The sequence below is a fragment of the Trichosurus vulpecula genome, chromosome 6, assembly GCF_011100635.1.
Source record: "Trichosurus vulpecula isolate mTriVul1 chromosome 6, mTriVul1.pri, whole genome shotgun sequence".
Lineage (NCBI taxonomy): Eukaryota > Metazoa > Chordata > Mammalia > Diprotodontia > Phalangeridae > Trichosurus > Trichosurus vulpecula.
This window is the reverse complement of record NC_050578.1, coordinates 89,703,716-89,730,339: the sequence shown is the minus strand read 5'-3', so window position 1 is coordinate 89,730,339 and position 26,624 is coordinate 89,703,716. Positions and strand designations below refer to the sequence as shown.

General features: G+C 35.5%; 1 protein-coding gene across 1 annotated transcript in view; it reads right to left on the bottom strand.

Moving 5' to 3' along the window:
- Positions 1-26,624, bottom strand: part of LOC118854676 (follistatin-related protein 5) — a 227,600-nt gene that overhangs the window by 94,718 nt on the left and 106,258 nt on the right. Inside the window, exon 4 of the mRNA XM_036764982.1 lies at positions 12,286-12,404. Coding sequence (XP_036620877.1) covers positions 12,286-12,404 — 119 coding nt within the window. The remainder of the gene's footprint in view (positions 1-12,285; positions 12,405-26,624) is intronic.

Sequence of the window (26,624 nt, the reverse complement as noted above, 5' to 3'; positions counted from 1 at the left end):
GTCTCAGTATCACAGTCAACTCTCTAAATTATTCAATTAATTAATCATAATTTTCAGAACTCCATGAATGGTGAGAATTTCTACAATAGCAGCTCCAATCCTGGGTGAAATAAGCAGTCTTGACTAAAAGAGAAAGCTATCTAGAATTTAAAGATAATCTTTGTTGTTTTTTTTTAATGTTATATACTATGTACTTCTGAAGTATAGATATGCCAATACATTAACTGATATAAATTAGACTGGTTAAGTTTATGTAGTAAAAGAATAGCAACAAAATAGACTGAATTTTGATTTCTCTCCTACATGTCTGTTCATTATCTATTGCATTTTGAAATAAGATACAATTCAACTGGGAAACAATGAAAGTAAAAACCAAATTCCATTTATTTTTAAGGACACTCCTTTTTTCTCTCCTCATATAGAAAGTGATTATTTGAAATAGAAACTAATTCCACCAACACCTGCTTCCTTTTTTTCATGAGGTAGAACACGGAGAAAAGGCAAGGTTTCCATGCCCACTTTCACTGCATTTAAGATAGACCCAAAGCTTTTGGTTTTTATAGTTACTCTGCCAGTTTTGACAGGATTAAATTCTTTCTTATTCCCTTCTCACTACTCATTCCACAAGGACCCTAGTACAGGTCCTCATTACCTCTTACCTGTACTATTTTATAAATCTCCTGATTGGCCTCTTGTATCCAGTCTCCTCTCTCTAACGCAACCTCCTCAGCTACTAAGTTCTAACTCCTCTACTTGACACTTTACCAGCTTCCATTGACTTCAGGATGAAATACAAACTTCTCTATTTAGCGTTTAAAGTCCTTGACAATCTGGCTCCATTCTGTCTTTCTAGACTGACTATGTTTTATTCCCACTTACATATATTACACAACTGCCAAACTGGCCAACCTAATACCTGGAAAGTTGACTCTGACTCTTGTAACCCCTAACTCCCCACAAGGCTCAGATCAGGTAATATTTCTCAGTCTCCCCCCGCCCCTCCCTCATACACACACACATATACATAGTACACACATATTCATAAGAATTGAGACTAGATATTGATATAGGAAACTCCAGAAATATTTTTTCAATGCAGAACAGCCCTTTTGTTCACAAATTATAATCTTAGAATATTGGTGTCACACTCAAATAGAATAGGTATAATGAAACCATACAGAAGGATCCTTGTGGTCAGCATTCTAACTTAGAAAACTACATATTAACATAGCATCTGATACCTCTGGCATGGAGACATTAAGTGACTTACCCAGGATAATAAAGTTGGTAAGTATCAAAGGCAGGACCTCAATCTGAGTCTTCTTGGATCCAAGCCTAGCTTTCTATCAACCATAATATACCTAATATCTATATCCTGTATCCGTTTTTCTGTGAACATATCCAATCCCACCCCTTACCCTCCCCATTGAGGAGAGCATATTTCTTGAAGGGCAGAGAAAATTTCATTTCTATATTTTTATCTCCTGTGATTAGCTCACGGCCTGGCCCAGGGTAAACATTTACGAATGACTCTCAATTGATTGGTCAATTAGTTGGTACCACTTTCAAATTCAGAAAAAAAAAAGAAATTTAATAGTTAATACAGAAAATCACATTCAGTGACACTGACAAAGTCTTTATTTTGTTGTTTTGACACCATCATCATCGCTATGATTTCATTTTAAGCAAAACTTTGGAAGGACATTTCCTAGGCTTATAATAATCACATTTACTAAATTATCTTTCACTAGCATTGTCTTCTGATGCCTTACCATGGCATGGGCATGGCCCTGGGCTTGTGAGGGTAAGATTGGTATATCACATATTCCAGCATGTAATACTAAGGTGGAAAAGCTTCCAGTAGGGATGGAATGAGGACCTAAGGTCCTAGGTTACCTATGGTAGCCTAGACACAGAAATAATGAAAGACATCTTGTCACAGCACTGACTATTTATTGATGTATATTTCTGGCTATAGCAAATCTTGAGGACTCTCTGAGAATTAAATTGTTTCTCCACTTCCTCTTATCTCATAGCATTCTTAGTTTTTCAAAGCTTTTTACATACTTTTTTTTGTTTTAAATTTGAAACTCACAATAATCCCATGATGTACATGCCATAGCAATTATTATCCCAACTACAAAAATGAGGAAACTGAGGTTATTGGAGAAAAATAAATTACTTGTCCAGGTATCCAGGGTCACAAAGCTAGTATGGGTCAGGATTTTAAACCCAGGTCTTCATGACTCCAAGCCTGTGCTCTATCTTATAAACCCCACACTTTGGAAAAGATTGGGAGCTGTATTTTTGAAGAAAGTATTCGCAATAATTAAATTACATATGCATAAATTATTAAAGCACGTTCAGTTTTTTCCCCTGTGAATTTTATCATCCCAATAAATTACAAAAATATTTCATATTAATTTGACATAATTTGATCACTAAATGATAAAATCAGTTTAAATGATTAGGTTGAATTTTAGCTAGATTAGGGGCAATGTACAAGAGGCTCACAGCAATAGCAATAATAACTAATGTTACAATAGGTCTTGAAATAAAGGGTCAATAAAGCACTTTTTCCCACAACAGTTCTGTGACTGAGACATAAATATGCATGATATGTCTGATTGGGCTATACTCCTGGTGAATTTTATTTTTTTTAAATGTGAACATTTATTGACTGCTCAAACATTAAGGACATTTATATTCATTAAACAGTCTAAAACAGATAAAATTTTTTTAACAAGTAATTGTTACTTTAAAAAAAATTACAGGGATTTCTTTTAATTAAGCCTTTACCCTTAAATATTAAAAGAGAATAATATTTTCAAAGGGATCTCCTTAGAGGGAAAGAAAAAAGCCATCTTTAAAAATAGAACTGCCTCTCCAAGCCCTTCACTTTGCCATGGAGGGTTGATGATGATGCAAGTAAAAAACTAGTGGCGGGCTATGCATTTTTTAAAGGTTTTTGTTTTCTTTTAAATTTTAGCCCATATCAACCAAAGCCCCAGGACCATGTACTACTGGTTCCATCACAGAAAACAAAATGTCAAAAAGTCAAAGAAAAAAAAAATTCCAAGTTGATTTTTTCTTTGACTAGCTGGCTTAAGTCTATAGTAATGAGTCAGATTCTCTTTGGGGAGAAGAGGACAACTGCAGTCAGCATGCTAACCTTGAAATAAATTGGATTCTGTCAAGTAGAAGCACCATAGGCAACATGTGAAGCAAGCACTGGATGAGTCACTAAGGGAACCTACTTTGTCCTCCTCCCTTCAGAGCTTTGTGTAGATGGAGAAGGGGAAAGGAGCAAAAAAATTAAGGAGGTTAAGGGTAGTGGCAGGTCTGCAGCAACTGGGTGTCCTCAGAAACTAGAAAAGCTACTCTTTATTCTTGGCTTCAGATCTCAGGAGTGCCCATCTGGGTGAAAACATTGCTAGAGCATGAAGGTCAGTCATAGCACATCTCCTGCTCAGATCAATGGCCACAGATAACTATTATCATCCTCACATAACATAGAAGGTAACCAAGGCTTAGAAAGGTTAAATTACTTTCTCAAGGTTACACAACCAGAGGAGTAAATGAGTAAAGACTCATATTAAATACTTCTGACTTTATCTAATATATTTATCAATAGTACACATTAATTTATGAATGGAATTCAATATGCTACAGTTCCATTTTAGAGACAATTGTAAAGAGCTAATGTCATCTAATGGTTTCAACTGTAACACATAGCAGCATAAATTTTGAAGATGTACCACTATAAAATGTTAACCTATTTAACTGTTTGTTTTAGAAATTCATAGTAATTATGACAAGATATTTGTAAATAAATTTTACATAAAAAGAGATATCATGACTTAAACAGGTAAAAGGGGAACAAATACAGTTAGGCTTTACATTTAGTTTTCATTACTACTGAAATTTTAAATTTGTATTTTAACTTGCAATGTGGAAGAGTAATTGGATAAAACAATTATACCTTAGAATATATGGGAAAATACACAATTTGCTTTTTTAATTAAAAAATGGGAAGTTTGTTATAATTTGTGGGCAAACATCTAATAAAATACAACTGAAAACACTAATTTACTGCACTAGGCCCTCTCTTCCTTCCCTAGCCCACCAAGTTCCTGCAGCTGAATGAAGTAACTATTTTTTACTAAATGTGATCTACACAGGGAGGTGGTAATCCCTGAAAATTAACCATGTAGGTAGTACTGATGAAATTTTAAAGGCAAAAAAAAAATGTGATTAAAACTGAAGGTAGCAAAGAATAGAACAAGCAATTATTAAGTGTCTGCTCTGTTCCAGGAACCTTGCTAAGTGCTTTACAAATATGATCTCATTTGATCTTCACAGGTATGTGCTTTTGCTGTCCTCATGTTTCATACTGGAGGAAACTCAGATAGATAGAGGTTAAGTTATTTGGCCAGGGTCACATGTAGGCAGTTTCTGAGGCAGGATTTGAACTCAGTTTTCCAGACTCCAGACCCAGCACTCTATCCACAGTGACAGTTGCTTCTGATCAAAGTAAATGAATTTTAGTGTCATAAAAAATGCATTCCTGTGGCTTTAGAAATTCCACAGTAGGATAGAAGAAGAGGATTGTGCATGGAACTTTGGATTTCTATTATTATTGAGGTTGCTTTTCTTTTAAAATAAAAAAATAAACTATAACGTTCAAAGCTATCCTATTTATAATTACTTATAGACTTTTTTCCTGTTTTCTTTTGTGCATTAAGAATATTCAAATGTTTTCTTTAGTTTTCTTTTTTTGTAAACCTTTATTAGCTTTCCTTACCTAACTTCCCTCTTTATTAAAAACAAACAAAAACTACTAAAACAAAACCCTTGTAACAAATATGCATAGGAAGGCAAAACAAATTTCCCTACTGGCTATATTGAAAAATGCCTATCTTGCTTCTACCATACTGACCTATGAAAACGAAATGCTATATTCAAAGTGATAAAAATGTACGTTTCAAATCAAAACAGTCATTCCTCACTGACACAATTTAGCTGATTTATATCAGTAATCTCTGCAAGAGAAATGTATATCTGCTTTTAAATAAAAAGAACCAGAACTACTAGATGAATGCTATAAAATTAGACTCCTGTGCAAATGCAGACTTTACATGCTGTCCTGCTCCCATTTATGTGAGGCTTAAATGATTAAAACCTAAAAGCAGAACAATGAGAGGATTGTGAAATATAAGCATTGTTTCTAATGAAAGATCAGAAGACTTCTCTAAATCTAGGGCTTAAAAGATCAATTTCAGAAGTGAATTTCCTCTAAAAATGTATAAAGGAGTGTGCTACGGAATAGTTCAAAGGAGTTTATGCTACCCTCCCTAGTGTATTTTTCCTAGGATTCTATTATAAGTCAAAGGGATAAAAGGTGACATTTTGGTTTTGACATGACTGTTTTGTAAGTAGAACTACCTTAGAATAGAGAACCAGCAAGGAAGAAACTAGTCGATGAAACATGAAGATTGCCTTCCAAAAACAGTCATCAATAGACTTTGAAAGGACTTTGGGGGATTAGAGGGAGATGGCACCTCTATGTTATGTTAGAGGCAATATGGTATGGTGGATAAAAGAGCTAGTTGAAATAGGTGAAGCAGTCAAGTCCCATCTTTGACAGATGTGTGACCCTAAGCAAATCATTCACCTTCTCAGTGTCATAGGCAATCCCAAAACCATAAATTGAAAAAAAAATACCAATCTGAATTTCTTAGAGGGCATTTCTTCACCAGGAGCTCCCCATAGTGATTAAATCACAAGTCTTACCTTCCTGCAACCCCTTCCAAAAAAAGAGTTAGAGTCATGATGCTTAACTTAGCTCCTTTCCTTCCTTCCTTCCTTCCTTCCTTCCTTCCTTCCTTCCTTCCTTCCTTCCTTCCTTCCTTCCTTCCTTCCTTTTCTCCTTCCTTCCTTCCTTCCTTCCTTCCTTCCTTCCTTCCTTCCTTCCTTCCTTCCTTCCTTCCTCCCTTCCTTCCAAAACTAAGAAGTTAGATTATGGGTTGCCTAATTCTTCAAGAGGCCCTCACTTCCCTTTGAGATTATATTCCATTTACACTGTATATATCTTGTTTATACAGTTATTTGTACATTGTCATCTTCATTAGAAAGTGAGGCCTCTGAGGATAAAGACAGACATTTTAGCCTGTCTTTGCAACCCCCTTACTTAGCATAGTGCTTGGCACATAGGAAATATTCAATAAATGCTTACTGACAGACTAAGACTAATGCTTACTGACAGATAAAGAAATGAATGTCTTATTGGTCACAGTGGAATTGTTTCATTAAATGACTCTATAGGAAGAAAGGCTCTTACATGAAATGTACTTCCTTTCCTCTCTTTTCCCTTTCCAATTCCAGCTTATGAGTTTCACTATAAAAGGATGCTAATTTTCCATGGCATAGGAAACTAGAATCCATGCAGGAGAAGCACTGCCCTCAGACCCCTTATCACTGCATCTTTCTCTCACAGAAACAATTTCATTGCTGTGTCTGTGATAACTATTAATACACTTTCCAGCAGCAACTTTCACCATGGGCAGTCACTTCCAATGAACCTATTAAGTTTCTCCAAGGTATTATCTTGTTGTAATAGGACTTTTGCATTAACTAAAAAAAAACTGGACATATCAAAATCCAAAGTTAAGAAATCAGATAAATTATAGAGGACACATAGTAGGCTTCTTTAATGAGTTCTCCTAGTGATCAGTAGGAGACGTTTGTGTTATAATGAGGCATAAGATCTTCCTTTCTTAACTACTTCTTCTGTATGTTATCAATTTTCCATTTTGTTATCAAAACATTTTCTCACTGCTTCAAGAATCTAAAATTCCATATAATTTCAAGAATTCTGTAAATCCATCACCAACAAAGATTCCCTAAGCCTTCTGAGACTTAGTAGATAAGAGATTCTTATACTAGGATCCATGGACCCAGGGGTCCCCTGAAAGATTTCAGGAGTTCTGTGAACTTGAAAAGAAAAACAAATACATCTTTATTTTCACTAACACTCAGTTTCCTTTGTAATTCTATGCGCTGATTTGTGCATTTAAAATATCATTCTGAGGAAGAGTCCAGAGCTTTCACCAGACTACCAAAGGCATACCACAACACACACACACACACACACACACACACACACACACACAAGGTTAATAACAGCTTCTCTAGATGATCTTAGAGAGTTTCTATGGAAAAACACAAACTAGATCGCCCTGTAGCCAACTCTGACGAGGAGCATCACCAAATTTAGTTGTACTGATCCTCAGTTAATATTCTTAAATCTTTCCTTCAGCTCCTTGTTTTCTCAAACATCCTTTAAATAATAAGGAAGAAAGCCATTGTGTGTGATGTATTACATTTTAAAAGTTCATTTTTCAAGTTACACTCTTCTTTGACAGTTTGGTGACACACAAAAAATGTATAGTAAGCTAAAAAAAAAAAGAATGGTATAGGGAAACATGACAAAGATCAGTTTGAATGAAGGAAATTATCCTTTCATTCCCCCAAACAAAAAGGCAGCAATCCTAGTAGTTGGGCAGATCCAATCCTCTTTCACATTCTGTCATTCTTTCAGAAATTCATGGCTTAGTTTCACTTCACATTAGTAAGAATACAATAGAATTCCATTCATGTTAAACTTATACCCTTAAGTGACAGGATGAAAAGCATGTGCATAATAACTATAACAACTACAGCAAGAATCTGAAAACCATTGGAAAAAAAAAGAAAAAGAGAAGAGTAACTGAGGCTGTACACATGAATTGTACCCTTCTAGTGATCGCAAGCTGAAACCTGATGCAATCTGATTGTATCAAAATTGAATTTTTCTTTAGTGCAAACTAACAGCTTTTTCAGAGAGGTTTCGGGAAGGTATTATACTCTACAAAAGATTCAGTTGCTATTTAAACTTTTCTGGTCAATGAGTTAATAGAGAAGTACACAGTTTTTCTCAATACCAATTGTACAAATGGGGCATGTTGTTAAAGTTGCAATTTTATCCTTCTGTTGGAAGGAAAATAACTTTGGTGAAGCTTGTTTTTCCCATAACAATTTGTAATGAAAATCATGACACTTGTTCTTTATATCTCCCTTACTTCAGGACTTCAAAGTTCATGATTTAGTTGGTGAAAATACTCCTTTCCCCATTCAGAAAAAAGGCTACAACTTATTCATATCTCAGTGGACAACCTTTGTGGAATACTACAAGCTAAACAAACCCACAACAAAAAAGCACCATTTGGAAGCCCTTCTCCTGCTGGTGAGTTTCTCTGAAATCTATGAGACTTGTCCATAAAGGATCGATACACAGCCTGTTTCCAGCCTCACATTCTCTCACACAGGCAGTCCATTGGTTTAGGCCCTCATCACCTCTAGTCTGGACTGTTGTAAAGACTAGTAACAGCCTGCCTTGTCCCGACTGCAACCATTCCCATCCATTCTTTATGCAGTTGCCAAATTAATCTTCCCAAGGCAAAGATCTGACCACATCACTCCTTTGATCAAAAATCTTCAGTGAATCCCTTTTGTTTCTAAGATAAAATTCACATTCCTTAGTCTGACACTTATCTTCCTGATCAAGCTTCAGCCATCCTTTCCGGAGTTGTTTCACATTACTGCCTTTCATGTCCTCTATGAGTTCATCAGATCACAGGTCGCATGCTTTGAATGCATTCTTTCCTCATTTCCATCTTTGGGAAACTCGTTTCTCCCTTTGGATATCAGCCTTTCTGTGAAGGGTCCCCTAAGCTTCTTATTGGAAGTATTCTCTGCTTGGATCCCTTTATATCTTAGTTTATATTATATTTATTTGTGCACACATCTTATCCTTTCTGTGTTCTGATTTATAGGAGGCATTTCAGCAGAAGTAGAATGGGACTATGGAGGTGGCTTCAATGAGGATAGAATGACATTTAGTTTCTCTGGATACTGATGAGGGAAGTCAGGGCCAGTCAGATCCCTAGAGCCCCTCTATTTTTCCTTTAGCTAAAGCCTCCTTAGCATTATGGATGGGAGAAAAAGAATTTCCTCCAGGAAAATGTTGATCCTATCTTAGAGGCCAAGATTCCAGAGCCTTCTCGTGGTTTATTTTTTTATTACTGTTCAGAATGATTTATTCTCTGTAAAGAGTACTTTTAACCCCCCCGAAGTATGTATAGCATCCCATTCAATGGGTCACTGTCAGCCAAATCACAATATCTTTTGGTAGCATTTGTTCAAATCTCCCTGCTTCTAACTCATGTTACAACATTACTTTTTGATTTTTGTTTTGATGAATCAGTTCCCTCCTTTAAAGAGCCACAACCTGAATTTCAAGAGAAGCACATATTTTGTATTCAGCCCTCTTGTCTATGACACATTTCTAGCACCTTGTGACAGCATATCTAAAATGAAGGGATAGATTTTTGAGACAGGAATAAACTCCCTTAAAGATCTGAATCTATAAACCAAAAGTCCAGAGGTGACAATGTGGTGACAGAGTAGCCAGCCTTTGCTACCAAGTTCCTAATTTGAATCTTCCATAGATTGTCTCATCAAATCAGATTAATATATGATCCCATTACTACAATGGTAGTAACTTAACAATGATGATAGAAATTCAAGACAACAATTTTGATTAAAAAGAGATAATTTAAGTGCCCATAAAATTCTATACACTCTTTGATAATTGCCTTGCATTTTGAGAAAACAAACATCATGAAAACATTTTTGTTTATTAGGAATAGAATGTTATAAAAGAAAATTCAAATTAAACAAAGCATGGCATATCATATTGATTAAAATAACCTGGTGAGCTAATTATTTTAATGTATAGATTAGCTGATTTTGTTGTTTAAAAATAAAAAAATTTCAAATGGAAGTCATAAAAACATTTCAAATTATTTCTAGTTCTCATTCAAAGCAAAATATTTTCTTCTGTGTATCTAGAAAAGTTGGGCAAATAATGGCTAATAATAATATTTATATAGCACTTTAAGGTGTCAACTCATTTGATCCTCAGACTATATCGTTCAGGTAGGTGCTATTATCACCTCCAATTTTAGAAATGCAAAAATTGGGTCTGAGAGGCTAAGTCACATGCCCAGGTCACACAGTTAAGAAGCATCTTGAAACCCGATGCAAACTCAGTTATTTCTGATTCCAAGTCCCATACTGTATCCACCTTGAAGCCTATGATTGACTACTCACTCCCTCATAATTTGTCCCTCCATGCAAATACTGATCTATCTGTAGGTATGCATTGTTGAAACATAGGGCAGTGGAAAGAGCACAGGATTTGGAGTAAAATGACCTGTATTCAAAACATGGCTTTGTCAGTATCTAATGGCACTTTGGGCAAGTCACTTAATTTCTCAGTTTTTTTTTCCAAAAATGAGAGACTGGACTAGATGAACCCTATGGCTCTTTCCTACTCTAATACCACATGACCCTTCCAGAAAAATCATGTTGCTATTTGTTGTTATTGTGACATTTTTTCAGTCATGTCCAACTCTTTGTGACCCTATTTGAGATTTTCTTGGCAAGGATACTGGGATGATTTACCATTTCCTTCTCCAACTCATTTCACAGATGAGGAATCAAGATGAACATGGTTAAATCATTTGCTGGAAGTCACACAGATGTAAGTGTCTAAGCAACATTTGAACTCAGGTCTTCCTGCAGGCCATCACTGGGCCATCACTCCATCCACTTCATCACCTAGCTGCCCAGAAGAATCATACTATACTGAAAATATTTGGAATGTGCCTCTTCAATAGTGGAGAAAGATAAAATGGTTTTATCCTGAACCACTGACCACCCAATCTTCTTATATTCCCCCTTGGCAAGATATTCTTACAACTTATCATGGCTTTGGATCCCAACATTTCTATATTAATTCCATAGCATAAACTTACAATTTTTTTATACTTTAGCCTGTGAATGAGCTAATTACTTAGACTCCATGATTTTGTTTGTTAAAAGAAATTAACAAGTGACAGAAGTGTTAGATCAAATATTGATTCCCTCTCTGTACAGCACAATATTTCAAATCACATGATTTTCACTACAAACATTCATAATAGCAGGTCAGTGGACCTGATTATTTTGAAACAAAGTTAATGTGGCTATTTTTTTCCAGTTCTGTTTCAAAGACAAATGCTCAAAGAGTTTTGTCTGGGATTAGTCAGATTAGTCACACAAGTAATTGGGATTAAAAAAAATAATTAGCATAATTAAAATTGATGTAGTCCTATAAAAACAGTGCTTACTTGTGTTTTGTGTGACACATACTGGACCAGGTAGAGAATTTTAGAAATTACAGCATTTCTCTAGTTGGAAACAAACAAACAAACTCTCAGAAAACTCATCCAGTCTAATTTTCTCATTCTACTAATTAGTAAACTGAGAATTAAGAGAGGTGAAGTGACTTTCTTCTGGTCACAGAACTAGTAAGGGGCAGAGATGGGATTAGAATACAAATGCTTTGACTTCTAGTCCATTGCTTTAAAAAATTATTACTGCCTTTTGTCTTTTCTTATGGAATCCTCCCTTATTAAAAAAAATATTTAAGCAAAACAGAGAGAAAAAGTAAATAAAGTCCCCCTCCTCTCTTTAATTAAACATATCGTTCTATAGTACTTATTCATTTATACCTGGTAATGGAAGAAGGGACTTTCAATGTGAAAAGGTCTATCAATTTTAAATCACTCTCTTTTAGTCACATGGACAGTAATTACTTCGAGTTTTATATTTGTAATATGAAAGACTAATGCACTAATATGAAAATATTTATAATTCTTAATATATGTTCATGAACCTTTATAACATCCCATAAAATTGATTAGAATTACAATTTATTTACAAAACAGATAATTTAGGCACTGAGTAAAGATAAAGTTACAAAATGCATGCAGTTAAAAGCTGTATTCATAACAGACACTGAACTACCTACTTTGGGAAGAGGTGTCAAAATTTTTGTGGTCACTTGAGCATTATGAAAGCATATTCCTCTAGTCATTCAAATCCCTTATTTGACTTTGTTTAAATGAAAGACTAAGATTAACTGCACAACAGGACCCCATTTAAGCTCTAGGATTCCAGTGTACCAAAACAAAAATCACAATGTCCCAGTCTTAGCAACTGAATCGAGATAGTGCCTGCACCATGGACTTTAGCTCAGGCTTTAAATATCATGCTAGGGGTTTGGCTGAAACATATTTCAAGTTCCCCCTTAGCAAAAATTACTGAGCAAAACTGCATAGGGATTTGCAAAGTACTTGCCTGAAATCCAAGGAGCTTCTCACTGGGCTTAATATGCCTCTGAAATTCACATTCTATCGGCTGTATCACTTTGATTCCATCTTCATAAAAAACATAGAACATGTTCCCAATTCCCAGACCTTAGGAGCAACAAAAAAAAACAAAAACATATTTGAATGTTCAAAATAAAACCATCAAAAACGTCTTCAACCACACTCAGAACCCCCTACAACCACTGGCAAGAGATCAATTTGTGAATGCATACGACATTAATAAAGCAAACCCTATAGGATCTTTCATCATACAACTAAAGTTACTTTGTAATGTTAGACAAAATGTCTGATTCTCTCCTCCCCAGTTGCCCTATATTGGACCATTTACAATTCAGTGGCTTAATGAATAAAGACCCAGAGCTATATTTCATCTTTAAAGTAATAGTAGTCAAAATACTCATATCAAATTATGAAGTCTAAGATTAAATAAATTTAATTTACTTTTGCCTCACATATCTTAGATTCCTGTTGATCAAGAAATTAATGTATTTATGAAAGAATACTGGGCATACTGAATTTTTATTACTGAGGCCTACTTGGAATGAAGAAAAATATAAAACTTTAATAATGACATGTAACATACATGTGTCACATTTATATACATGTGCATATAAATATTGTAAACTATCTGTGTGTACACATGCATAGGTATGCATGTGTTTATGTACGTGTTAATATATGTGTATATAATTTTATGGTAGGTCCCAGAATCTTGGGGTATGAGTAGTTTCCCCTTGGCTTACCACAGTCATATGGTCGAAAAAATGGTCAATCTGGTTGCAAGGGATCATATTAAGAAACCCGAAAGTTCTTACATATAACATTAATGATGTTTGATGGTCTGCCCAATTCCCCCCAGAAGGCTCTCTATAAATGTGATGAGATTAAAAAAAAATTGAATTCCTATATCTTGCCCTATAATCTAAGTCAATGTTATCTCAGATTTCAGCCGCACTTTGTTCTGAGCTGCTTTAGCATTTTTGTATACATTCAGGTTTTGCTCACAACTCACTCTTACCCTACTCAATTGTTCCTGGTATTTAGCCAGATGTTACAATGTTCCATCTGGTACTTTTCAAATCCTAAACAGATCTTTTTTTTCTGAGAAATACTGGATTATTCTATAAAATATTGTCATTCTAATTAAATTTTACTCAATTCAGAGATCGGATACTTCCCTTTGTGAGAGAAATTGACATGAATCAGAAAAGTGAATCAATCCCATTGAATCAAAGCTTATTTCTTAGTAAATCAACCAATAAAACTCTGATGATGGTTACTTTTAAAAAAAACATAATAAAAGAAATGAAATGTTATAAATTGATAAGTGATGTTCTCTGAAACACACATCTGTGGGTGCTTATTATTGCCAGACTTAGGAGAATCAAAAATAATTGATACAGTTTCTTTCACTAACCATTGAATTTAAACACAGCTTCTTAGTAAGATGGAGCCTCCTAATGAATTTCACTTCTACTTTGTAAGGTAAAATTACAATGTTCTACAAGTATTAATGCCATTAAAATATATGATATAAGAAATCAATAAATGGTTTCTCATGATGACATGAAAATTAAATTGTAGTTACCAAGCACTCTCTGTTTCTCTCCATATATATACATAGATACATACATATATATATATATATGTATACATGTATATCACATATATATGTCTAATTTTAAATGGCCTTCATACCTGAAAATAATTGTTTGCATTACTCAGTTTTAACTCAGTGTTAAGAAGGAGATCTTAATTGTAATTGTGTTGATCCCTAGTTTATGTATTAATAGCCTGAAATATATGGCTAACTTGGACATGACATCAAGACACAGTGGACCTGATTAGCCAGACATTTGAACACAGACTTGAAGAAAAATAACAACCAACAGCTTTAGATTTCTAGCTGCTTATGGTAACTTGGAGTTAACGAATTGTTCATCACCTCAGCTGAATCTTTCTGTATTTTTTGATTTGAGCAATAAAAATATGGTCAAAGAAGCTATTTCATGAAGGTTATGAATAGAGAAGAAGTATAGCATGGAGAAAGGACCAGCCTTAGACTAAGAAAGACCAAGGTTCATCTCCTATCTCTGACATAATCAAGCTTTCAATTGTAAGAGTTCTCCCCCTGCAACTCACTAAGACTGCAAGCTACAAATGACTTGTTTTCACCCCAACACTATTATTACCAGTTGTTATTTATAATTTGGTAAGTGAATAAAATAAATGTATTCAGTGTAGCACAAAGATAAAACTCAAATGACTTTTTCCCCTCTCCCCAGAGTATAGAACATATTAATAATGATATTTTCAATAATGTTAGTAAATTTAGGTATAATTTCAACTGAAAACAAAACAAAACAAACAAAAAACTGTGCCCTCACTCTATGAGTGCAGATAAGAAACTGTTCTCCAAGTAAAAGAAATCTGCCAGAGACAAAACAAGGTTAGTTGACTTGGCCCGGGTCACCCAGACAGCAAGTGTCAGAGCAGAGGCCAGGTCCGCCTGATTCTACCCTCACATTTATTCATTTTGCCCATTCTGCTTCTGTGATCTCTATTCAATTTTTTTTAAATTGTGAAGCTTCCTACTAAACATTCAATGGGAAATATGGAAACGTATTTGTCTAAATCATTTTACCGTCTCTTTCTACCCAGCTTGACTTTCTTGCTCCTGTAGCATGTGAATTTTCTCAATCAAGTATTTACCAAATCTTCTTACATTGCACAGTCTTTGGGCAAAGGCTGGAGATCATGCAAAATCTGTAGTGTACTGAAGACTAATTTTGATTACTTTTTCAAGCATTGTTGCTGTTGTTTTGTGTGCAACTGTGGCTTTGGTTAAATGCTTTTTTTTTTTTTGCAATTAACACAGTGTCTGGATTACAGTAGTCACCTAAAATATTTTTTGATTAATTGTTTTATTCGTTTTACAGAATAATAGAAAGTACCTGTGATTTATAACAAGAATTTTGAGTCTCTGTCTTTTACTGCTGAAGATATTTTAGAGAAGTTACTTAACTACTCTAGAATTACATAGCTTCATCTGTAAAATGACAGGGTTGGGTTAAATGACCTACAAGGACCCTTTCAGCTCTAAATCTAGGATTTTTTATTGAGCTTCTGTGATCTCGAAATAAATCTATGATTTTAGATTTAGCACTGCAAGGGTATAAATTAGTTTAGATTTATCATTCTTACTGAGGATAAGTAACACGTCGGCTGGTGTCGGGAAAGTGATGGACATTGTGGGCTCTGTAAAATAATGTAAAGTGAGGGTAAACTATTTTATAAACTAGAAGGGTTAATCAATAACAGCAATAAAAATCTTGAGGGCAATAAGACAACTAGTTATTGTTTTTGTTTGTCTGTTTGTTTTCCAAAATCTCATAAATGTGACCAGATTTTTCTTTGGAAGTACTAGTAGACAAGAAATTGGTGGAATTTGTCCATAATCAGAATTTGATGACAGTCCATATTTCCCATATAAGTAAGTCTGGTAGTCTATTCCTTTATGTAGCACTGTAATAAATCTATCTCTATCTATCTATCATCCACCTATCATCTATGTATGTATCTATCTATCTATTTATCTATCTATACCATCTATCTGTATTTGTGGGGTGGAAGCGGAGGGTTAGAATCTGCGGTTATATAAGGATTCCCCATCTCAAAACAACTTCTACTGATGCATATCAGCAAATAATCTGTATTTTACAGTCTTAGAGAGTTGTCTGGGATACTAAGAAGATAAGAGACTTGTCTATGGTCAAAAGTTACTATATGGCAGAGGGAGATAGGACTTGAATCCAAGGCTTTCTGACTCCAAGGGAAGCCATTTTATTAAGTACACCACTATATACCACACCTTGCACACCAGTTTTAATTATTTTTATGAATTGAATTCATTTTTATATGACATGAAACAGAAGTCCTATCAACACCAGACAATAATGGGATGTCAAAAGATACAGATCTTAATATTTAATTTTCTACTCTAATTCTCCTATAGTAAAATTCAGTGGTAGTTTTAAACTCTAATGACAAAATATATAATGTAGTTGTATACAGGGTTTTCTAGAGTATACTGATATAAGCATTTTATTTTATCCAAGTTATTTGTAGTTATTTGATGACTTGCAAAAAAACTTGCATGTACACGTGTGTGTCTGTGTTTAAAATGGCAGAATATACGAAAATATACTTTCAGTTCTTTTTTTAATTAGAAGAATTTGAAGGGAATGTTACAGTTATTGAATAAGTTTTAAGTATTGCTTAATGAAATTGGTTCTAAATCAGTGTAAAGCACATTCCCATTTCACTTCTATGGTATTGGGAAAAAGATTCTGCACAACGGGTACTAAGAGAAACCCAGGCCAAAAAAATGTTATAAATTCACCTGGGCAGCCAAAGCTAGTTAATGAATGTTTCTGACTATAAGAAGCTCATGCCAGGCCAGTTATAAAAGGGCTGTGATCTTGTGATTACTTTTGCTACATCCAGCTTTAAAATTCATGGGACTTTTCGGTGTTGGAGGTCAGTTTCTGGAACAGTGGCTGACAAGATGGTATGGTAACCAGCTATGTAATTCTATCTAGTTGGAATTTTGGAGATTAAACAGAATTCTCTGTTCTTTATTACTGCCCATTTCTAATAGAACTATTTTTTTTTAATTCAGAACTTATTCTTTACTATTTCATCTGTTGAGGAAGTTTAGGCAGAGATGCCAAAAGAATATCCACTTCATCTAAATATATTGGGTGGAATGAAATTTGATTTACATCTCTACCTTTGAAGCAAAAGTTCTTACCTATAGGTCTATGAACTAGTTTAGATAAAGAGAGAGAGAGAGAGAGAGAGAGAGAGAGAGAGAGAGAGAGAGAGAGGGAGGGAGAGAGATGGCAATAACTGTTTTTAACATAGTTGGTTTCCTTTGTTTTCCTATGTATTTTATTTATTTTTTAAATGTATTTTATTTCTGATTTATGGAAAACAACCATTTCCATAACATAGTAAAGTAAAAAAAATGATTGCACATGAAATTACAAATCTATTATGTACAACTTGCTATTCTTTTAAAATACATAATAAAATCATCATGTAAGTTCATTTTTTTCTTTATTTTTTCTGTTTTCTTCCCTCCACCTCCCCACCCAAGAAATGGGTGTGTGTGTGTGTGTGTGTGTGTGTGTGTGTGTGTTTCTTCGATTCTTAATTTCTTCCATTCTTAATTTCCAGGTGACTATGGACAAGTCATTCCACTTCTCTGAATCTCAATCAACATACTAATGAAATCCTAGGTTGTGTTATTATTTTCTCTCCTTCTGAATAAGAGTTGGTTTTTTGTTTGTTTTGTGAAGGTTTTTTGGTATTTTTTTTCATTGTTCTCATTCAGCTTCAGTGGTTATAATAGCATTTTATTTATCTTCTCATGTTAGTTTCATCTTAATTTTATTAACCGTAGTTTGTACATTAGCATCTATCATATAAAGTGAGTGATTTTTTTGCCTCCTATTAATCAGTGAGTTGCTGCCCCCACTCATGGCAAAGACAATGCCCTTAAAACAGAAAGATTGAGTATGATTTCTTGCTCTGATGCTTCTTAGCCCTGTGAACTCAGATTGATTGTTTCACTCTCTATTCTCTCATCTTTAAAATGAAAGTAACCCTACCTACTTCATAAGACTTTTATTAGGAATTCACTTTGCAAATCTTGAAGTATGACATAAATCTAAGCTAATGTTATCATTATACCTCCCCTGTTGTTATTCATAGTCTTAATTTTTCCTTAGTGTCCTCCTCACTTTGTCTCCAAATTTTACTTCAAACTCTCTTATGCCACCAGCACACTGAATCCCCTGCCAAAAATATTCTTCCTACTCTTAATGAGATGGACTCAAGTCTCTTGCTAGGGGCCCTATAGCCCACCTTAACCCAAACAACCCACCCTAGACAAAGCATCAGAGATTAATACTTTGCTCTCCTTTGCCTGTATTTCAGACTATTTTTAATGTCTCAATCTGCTTTATGATACAGTGATTATGTTTTAACACTGAGGCCATATCTTCAGGCATTGTAAACAAATACATTTAAAGGCAGGATGCTTATAAAAGGATACTAAGTGAGGTGAGCCGAAAACAGTAAGGCAAAATAATGACAGGCAGTTTAGGGTAATTCAGATAATTAGTACAACTTGAATAAGTGGTAAAACAGTCACAGCAATACAGAAAAGTAATTTGTACAAGTACCTTCTTCTCGCCATAATATGTTAGCAACTGCAGCATGTCAAAAAAAAGAGAGAAGAAAGAAATGAAAATAGAATAAACAAAATAGCACATCAGTCCAGTAACTACTGAAGCAGGCACAACCTCTGGCCAGGAAAGAAAATCTACAAGAAACAGTAACAGTGAATTAAGCAAACTTATGTAGATTAATAGAGCAACAACCTATCTAGACTTATTATTATAGCTCTATGAATTTTTCCCAAATATATTCTTTGGAGTAAAGAGTCCATTAATAAACAAAAAGGATATTTTATGCCCCATTAAAATGGTAGTTCATTATACATGTTTATGTGTTACATTAAAAACTGTATTAAAAAGTTGTAATATGATATTTCATTAAGCTAATTGTCACCAATATTCAATTCTGATGGAAAAACCTTTAGTAGTTGAAGCTCTTAAGACAACTAGGAGGCATAGCAGACAGAGTTCTAGACTTGGAAAATCTGAGTTCGGATTTTACCTCAAACATTTACTTGTGTGATTCTATGTGCTTAGCTCCTCTTGCCCTCAGTTCCTTATCTGTAAAATAAGAGGATTGTCCTAGGAGACCTCCAATTCTAAATCTGTGATTCTGTGTTCTTTATTTAACTGACACTATAGTTTAAATATATGTTAAAATTTTTACAATTTCTCTCACAATTTCCAATTTTCCTAAACTAGAATGGTTCTTTTCAGATATATAATTGAACATTGTTCTATGCATGAGGCAAAAAAAAAATGTTTTTTGAATGAGTGTTTTCTTTTTACCATAAAGCATGTCTTAATGTATTATGAATTTTCATCATTTGATCCCCAGAAAAAAATAATGAAAATTGAGCATCAAAATAATCATAAGATATCATCCAAATAGTTTATCTGGTTTGTAGGAAAATAAGACTAGGTTAAAAAAAATGGGGAATCTTGCTGAATCTTTGCCCATTCTTCTCATCACTATCATTATTTCTTTCCTAGGCTTCCTGCTCTTCTGTAGTGGGGGAGGGGCAAAGGAGACAAGCTAATAGAACATTAGATTTTTGAAGCTTCATTTTCTATGCTTCTCCTGCATGCATGCACACATACACACACACACACACACACACACACACACACACACATGCAGTCACTTTACTTAATTATATACAGCATGGCACAGAGATAAGAACATCTGTGTTGAAGCCTTGCCTCTGTGTGATTATGTGTAAGTCACTTGACCTCTATTAGTCTCAAGCATCTCTGAAAGACATGTTTCAGAAAGAACGAATTCTGCATGAGCTGAGGGAGTTTCCCTACCTAATCACAGGTCCTTGGCCTATTGCTGGACTTTTGCTTCATAAACCCAAATAAAGTAGAAGACAGGAAGAAAGAAACGGAAAAGAAAGATGAATTAAGAAAAGAGGAGATAAGAGGGAAATGGAAATTGAAGGAAAATGGAAGGGGAAGGAGAAATAAGAGACAGACCTGTAAGCAATATGATTTTCTAGCATTTTCAGCCCTAAGCTATATCAAAGATAACTCTGTTACATTCCAAGTGAATACTTCTTAAGGGAACTCTTTCCAAAGTTCATCCATGTTTAGTAATGGAAACCAAGGGAACTGGTAAAGACAAGGTCAGTTGAACCCATGCCACAGGTTATTTAATACTGCACTAATGTTTCACCTAATCCATTTGCTTTTTATGCACACCATATGTTTAAGACACTCAAATCTTTTTCCAAGAAATGACTGTTTAAGGTATTGTATAAAATATTAAAAACCCTGTCTGCATCAGGTAATGAGCTTGGAAAGCTTTGTGATACTAAAAGAGCAGCATCAATACAGCAGTTAACACTATCACAGGAAGCTACAGTGCTATACAACTATTTTCCTTGGCTACTCATGTGTAAGCTGTTCGGTCATTCAGCTAAATGAGTTTTGTTTTGTCCTTGACTGAAGGAGTTTAAAGGTTTGCATTAGTTCAATACCTTTGATGACAAACCACATTTATGAAAGGATAACATTTTAGCTTGATATCTTATTGACTCTTCCTCCATTTGACATCAAAAATCAAGATGACTCTAGAAGGGCAAAGTTCTAAAAAAAGAGGGCAATCTTGGAAGTCTAAAAAGAGATTAAAAATTGTAAATCTCAGTAATGAAAAGAAAGTGTCAGGTGTTAGATCTGGAAAATATGTGAAGTGAAAGAGGGAGTGAGTGACAAAGAGAGACAGAAGGCATAAAAGGAGGGAAGAAAGGAGGGAATCAAATCATAGGGAAGTGGGAGAGAGAGAGAGAGAGAGAGAGAGAGAGAGAGAGAGAGAGAGTGAGAGAGAGAGAAAGATTCAAAACTTGATGCTATTTTAAAGGTGTGAGACATGGCTATGTACTGATGTAGTCTTCCATACATGATTGTTGTTTATGTTTTTAATTTTGTAATCTCTCCTTTCCTTTTGGTTACTTAAGATTCTATTCTTCCTCAGTGATGAATACTCAAAAATTCATCATCTATTTCAAACTGAGTTCTAATTATTACTTCACTCTAATGAGAGTTCAGGATAAGATCTGTAGGTCTAGTGGAGTAGTTAACAATGAGGCGGTTGAAGAGCATATCCATAACACTGTTTTTCCCTTTCCCTCCCCACCAGTACACATCTAACCCTATTGTTTGTGAACAATATCCCAGCTTTTATTTCCTCATCTCACCATCAACTCTTATTATCTCAATCCCATGACCTAGGCTCCTATCCTTTTATTCCAAGGATTAATTACAACTTCTATAAAACAATGCCTGTGAAGTGGTGGTAAGAGGGAGCAGAGCCAAGTGGTGGCTGGAGAGCAGGGACTGGCCTAAGGCGCTCCCCAGGACCCTCCAAACACCTATAAAAATGGCTCTGAACAAATTCTAGAACTGCAGAACCCAAGAAATAGGAGAGGGAAACAGGGCTCCAGCCCAGGACAGCCTGGATGGTCGCTGGGTAAGGTCTATCACACGGAGCCTGGAGTGGAGTGGAGCACGGCCCAGCCTGGGTTGCGCCCAGACCAACCAGATGAGGATCCAGGTGGAACAGGCCCTAGCGCCCTGAATCAGTGAGCTGTGGCAGTTACCAGACATCTCAACCCACAAACGCCAAAGACAAGAGAGAAGGTTAGTGGGAAAAGCTGCTGCAGGGGCAGAATGAAAGGAGTTCTGGTTCCACCACTGCCCTGGAGTCAGCGGAGGTGGTGCAGCTACAGAACTAGAGCTGCAGTAGCTTCCAGCCCCAGGCCCACCTGGTGGGAGGAATTAAGTGGCAGATCCAAGCACAGTTCAGAGCCTGCTCAGATCTGATTCCCAGTCTGGGTTGGCAGTTCTTGGGGGAGGAGGAGCACTGGTGTGGCAGAGCTTGCTGTGTAGAAAAAGCTCTGAAAACAACAGTGCATCCCCTCAAGCTTGGAACAAAGTACTCTTTACTCTACAAGCAGTCATATGACGAAAAACTCAAGGGTCAAGAAGTTGGCTGGCAACATGGTGAGGCAGTGAAAATGGACTCAGATTCAGACTCAGGCTTTAGAATCTTTATTTAGCGACAAAGAAGACCAAAACATACAGCCAGAAGAAGTCAACAAAGTCAAAGAGCCTATATTGAAAGCCTCCAAGAAAAACATGAACTGGTCTCAGGCCATGGAAGAGCTCAAAAAGGATTTGGAAAAGCAAGTTAGAGAAGTAGAGGAAAATTTGGGACGAGAAATGAGAGTGATGCAGGAAAACCATGAAGAACAAGTCAATGACTTGCTAAAGGAGACCCAAAAAATACTGAAGTAATACCTTAATAAATAGACTAACTCAAATGGCAAAAGAGCTCCAAAAAGTCAATGAGGAGAAGAATGCCTTGAAAGAGAGAATTACCCAAATGGAAAAGGAGTTCCAAAAGACCACTGAAGAACATATCACCTTAAAAGTTAGAGTGGAGCAAGTGCAAGCTAGTGACTTTATGAGAAACCAAGATATTATAAAACAGAACCAAAGGAATGAAAAAGTGGAAGATGATGTGAAATGTTTCATTGAAAAAACCACTGACTTGGAAAATAGATCTAGGAGAGATAATTTAAAAATTATTGGACTACCTGAAAGCCATGATCAAGAAAAGAGTCTAGATATCATCTTTCAAGAAATTATTAAGGAGATCTGCCCTGATATTCTAGAGCCAGAGCGTAAAAAGAAATTTAAAGAATCCGCTGATTGCCTCCTGAAAAAGATCCCCCAAAGAAAACTCCTAGGAAAATTGTTTCCAAATTACAGAGCTCCCAAGTCAAGGAGAAAATACTGCAAGCAGCCAGAAAGAAACAATTTGAGTATTGTGGAAACACAATCAGGATAACATAAGATCTAGCAGCTTCTACATTAAGGGATTGAAGGGTTTAGAATATGATATTCTGGAGGTCAGTGGAGCTAGGATTAAAACCAAGAGTCACCTACCCAGCAAAAGTGAGCATCATGCTCCAAGGCAAAATATGGATTTTCCATAAAATAGAGGACTTTCAAGCTTTCTCAGTGAAAAGACCAGAGGTGAATAGAAAATTTGACTTTCAAGCACAAGAATCAAGAGAAGCATGAAAAGGTGAACCAGGAAGAGAAATCATAAGGGACTTACTAAAATAAGTTAATAAAATAAAAAAATAATAAAATAAGTTAAAATAATTTGAATAATAATTCAAATATTTTGTTCACATTCCTACCTGGAAAGATGATGTGTATAGTTCTTGAGACCTCAGTATTAGGGTAGCTGAAGGGAATACACACACACACACACACACACACACATATACATATTCACACATACATACATACATATTATATATATATACACATAGACAGAGGGCACTGGGCGAATTGAATATGAAGGGATGATATCTAAAAAAATAAAATCAAATTAGGGGATAAGAGAGGAGTATATTGAGAGAGGAAGAAATGGAGAGATGGAATGGGGTAAATTATGTTGCATAAAAGTGGCAAGAAAAAGCAGTTCTGTAGGAAGGGAAGAGGGGGCAGGTGAGGGGGAATGAGTGAATCTTGCTCTCATTGGATTTGACCTGAGGAGGGAATAACATACACCCTCAATTGGGTATCTTACCCAACAGGAAAGAAGGAGGAAGGAGATAAAAATGTGGGAACAATAGAAGGGAGGGCAGATGGTAGAGGAGGTAATCAAAAGCAAACACTTTCAAAAAGGGACAGGGCTGAGGGAGAAAATTGAACAAAGGAGGATAGGATAGGAAGGAGTAGAATATAGTTAGTCTTTCACAACATGAGTATTGTGGAAGGGTTTTACATAATGATACACATGTGGCCTATGTTGATTTGCTTGCCTTCTTAGGGAGGTTGGGTGGGGAAGGAAGAGGGGAGAGAATTTGAAACTCAAAGCTGTAAAAGTAGATGTTCAAAAAAACTTTTTGCATACAACTAGGAAATAAGACATACAGGCAAGGGGGCATAGAAATCTATCTTGCCCTACAAGAAAGTAAGGGTAAAAGGGATGGGGGGAGTGGGGTGGCAGAAGGGAGGGCTGACTGGGGAACAGGGCAATCAGAGTATATGCCATCTTGGAGTGGGGGGAAGGTAGAAATGGGGAGAAAATTTGTAATTCAAACTAAAAATATTAAATAAAATAAAAAGAATGTGGTAAAAAAAAGCCTGTGAGACTTTTATAGTCTCTGAATTCCTCTGAAATGTAGAAAAGTCTTATCTTTGATATTAATTATGCAAAGACAATATTTTAAACCTGTGGGGACCTTTGCCTTTTTGGGCAGGATAAAAATCTATTTTTAAGAAGGGGCAGAAATAGAAGGAAGCTTTTTGTCCATAGTTCTAATCAAGGCTCATTGTCAAAAACATTAGTACACTTCAGGGCTGTTTGCTTATTCCAGGAAGCTATGGGTAGAATAGAACCTATGAAATTAATTTCTACTACATAGTGAGCTAGAATTAAAATAGGTGGTATTCAAAGAAGTCATTTTCTCATAAACTTAGAGGCTGTGTGTAACTGATTTATATAAAAGAATACCATGACAAGATCAAAAAGAGATGCTCATGCATAGATCTTCAACCTCATTTCTCTAGAGCTTCTGTGTATGTCACCCAATACCCATATGAATGAAGTGGGCCAATGAACCTTCCCCTGAGGCTAGACAATTAATTATTCTCCCTGATCCTACAGCCAAAGTTCCTGTTATTGTAGACATCTCTCATTCATTATAATATGGAACATTCAAGACATATTCCATTGTCATCAAAAAACCAATCAAGAAGTATTTGTTAAGTACCTACAATGTTCCAGGAAAAAGCTCCATTCACTGCAGAAAAATAAAGTGACCTGTGGGAAATATCCCAGTCCTTGCATCAAGGGAGTGAATTTGCAAAAACAAATAACATATCAACCACCACCACAAGAAAACTTCATGCAAAAAGATAATAGTGAATAAAGGAACTCTTTTTTTGTATCAGACTTATGGCTAACCACTTGCTGAACTTAGCTAGAATTATCAACATTTATTCTCCTAGATAATGACTTGAGCTTTTGCCCAGTAGGGCAGTGGGGAATCCTTTTTACATAACTGCCTAGAAGCCTTCAGTTACTCTTCAGGGTGCCTACCTGGGGCAGTATGCACAAATGAGATGATACTAATTAAGTTTATTTGAAGGTTCTGTTCAGAACATTACTGTGATATCAGAAGATTCCCATAAAGCTATCATTTTATAAGGTCTTTATAGACTTTCCCTTTTGCTGGGAATATGAGCTCATTAAATAAAAATTTTTTCAACCATATTGTGCTTCTTCCTTTTCTAAAGGCTTAGTATATTGGCATTTATTATGTTCCTGGCACTGTGCTGATTATATAACATATGTTTATATAACATATATGCATGCATATGTATGCACATATAAATATATCTATTATATATAATATATATTAAAATATTACCTATAAATATTAAGCTCTCTCTATTATATGTGTATTTTCAGACACAATATGAGATTAATAGAATATTGTAGATTAGCCTGGCAATCCCATCACCATTTTTGTCATTGTTTCTTTGGGTAAAAGTGTTCTGAGACCCAAAACTATATTTTGGACTAAAATCTATTCATAAAAAAGGGACTGACTATAATGGACAAAACCAAAACTTTCATTAAAGGATAAAATTATTTGAACTTTCCATTTTGAAAATACTACAAAATTTCCTCATTTTATAATTGAGAAAACAAATTATGCTTGATAAAGATTTGCTATTTTAAAATTCTAAGCCTATTACTTTTACCTTCAAAACATCTCCTATTTATGTTCCCTTCTTTCCTCTGGCAATGCCCCATTCTGGTCTAATAATTTACCACCTCACACCTAGATTGTAACAGTAGTCTTCTTTATGTTCTTCTTAAAGTGAAGATCTGAACATTTAACCAACACTCCTCACTCCATTAACTAATCTAAAGTGACTCTTCACCCCCAGGAACAACTATAAAATCTTGTTGCTGTTGTTGCAAGTCATGTCATCATTTCCCTGATGCCATGGTTCTCTTCGAAAACAAAGGACAAATACAACCTGTGAGTAGATTGAGCTGCCTGAATGAGACACCCAGCTAGTTGGCTAACTCAGCAAATCCTCTCCCTCTCCCTATTCCCCTCAATCTCCCTCTCCCTCTCCTTCTTTTTCTCCCTCTCCTCCTTCTCCTCTCTAAAGGAAGGTAAATTTTGATGGCCAGAAGCTGCCCATTTAACTTGCAGTTTACTGGCTAGATTTCCCTCCTTCCTTCCTTCCTTCCTCCCTTCCTTCCTTCCTTCCTTCCTTTCTTTCTTCCTTCCTTCCTTTCTTCCTTCCTTCCTTCCTTCCTTCCTTCCTTCCTTCCTTCCTTCCTTGCTTCTTTCCTTCCTTCCTTCCTTTTTCTTTCTTTCTTTTTTTTCCTTCTTTCTTTCCTTCTTTCTGTCTTTCCTTTCTTTTTTCACAAAGCCTTGAACCCAGTTCACTCTGAAACTCATGTATTGGACCACGATAGGTCCCTGCCCAAGCTCCACTTAATGGCTGTATTTTG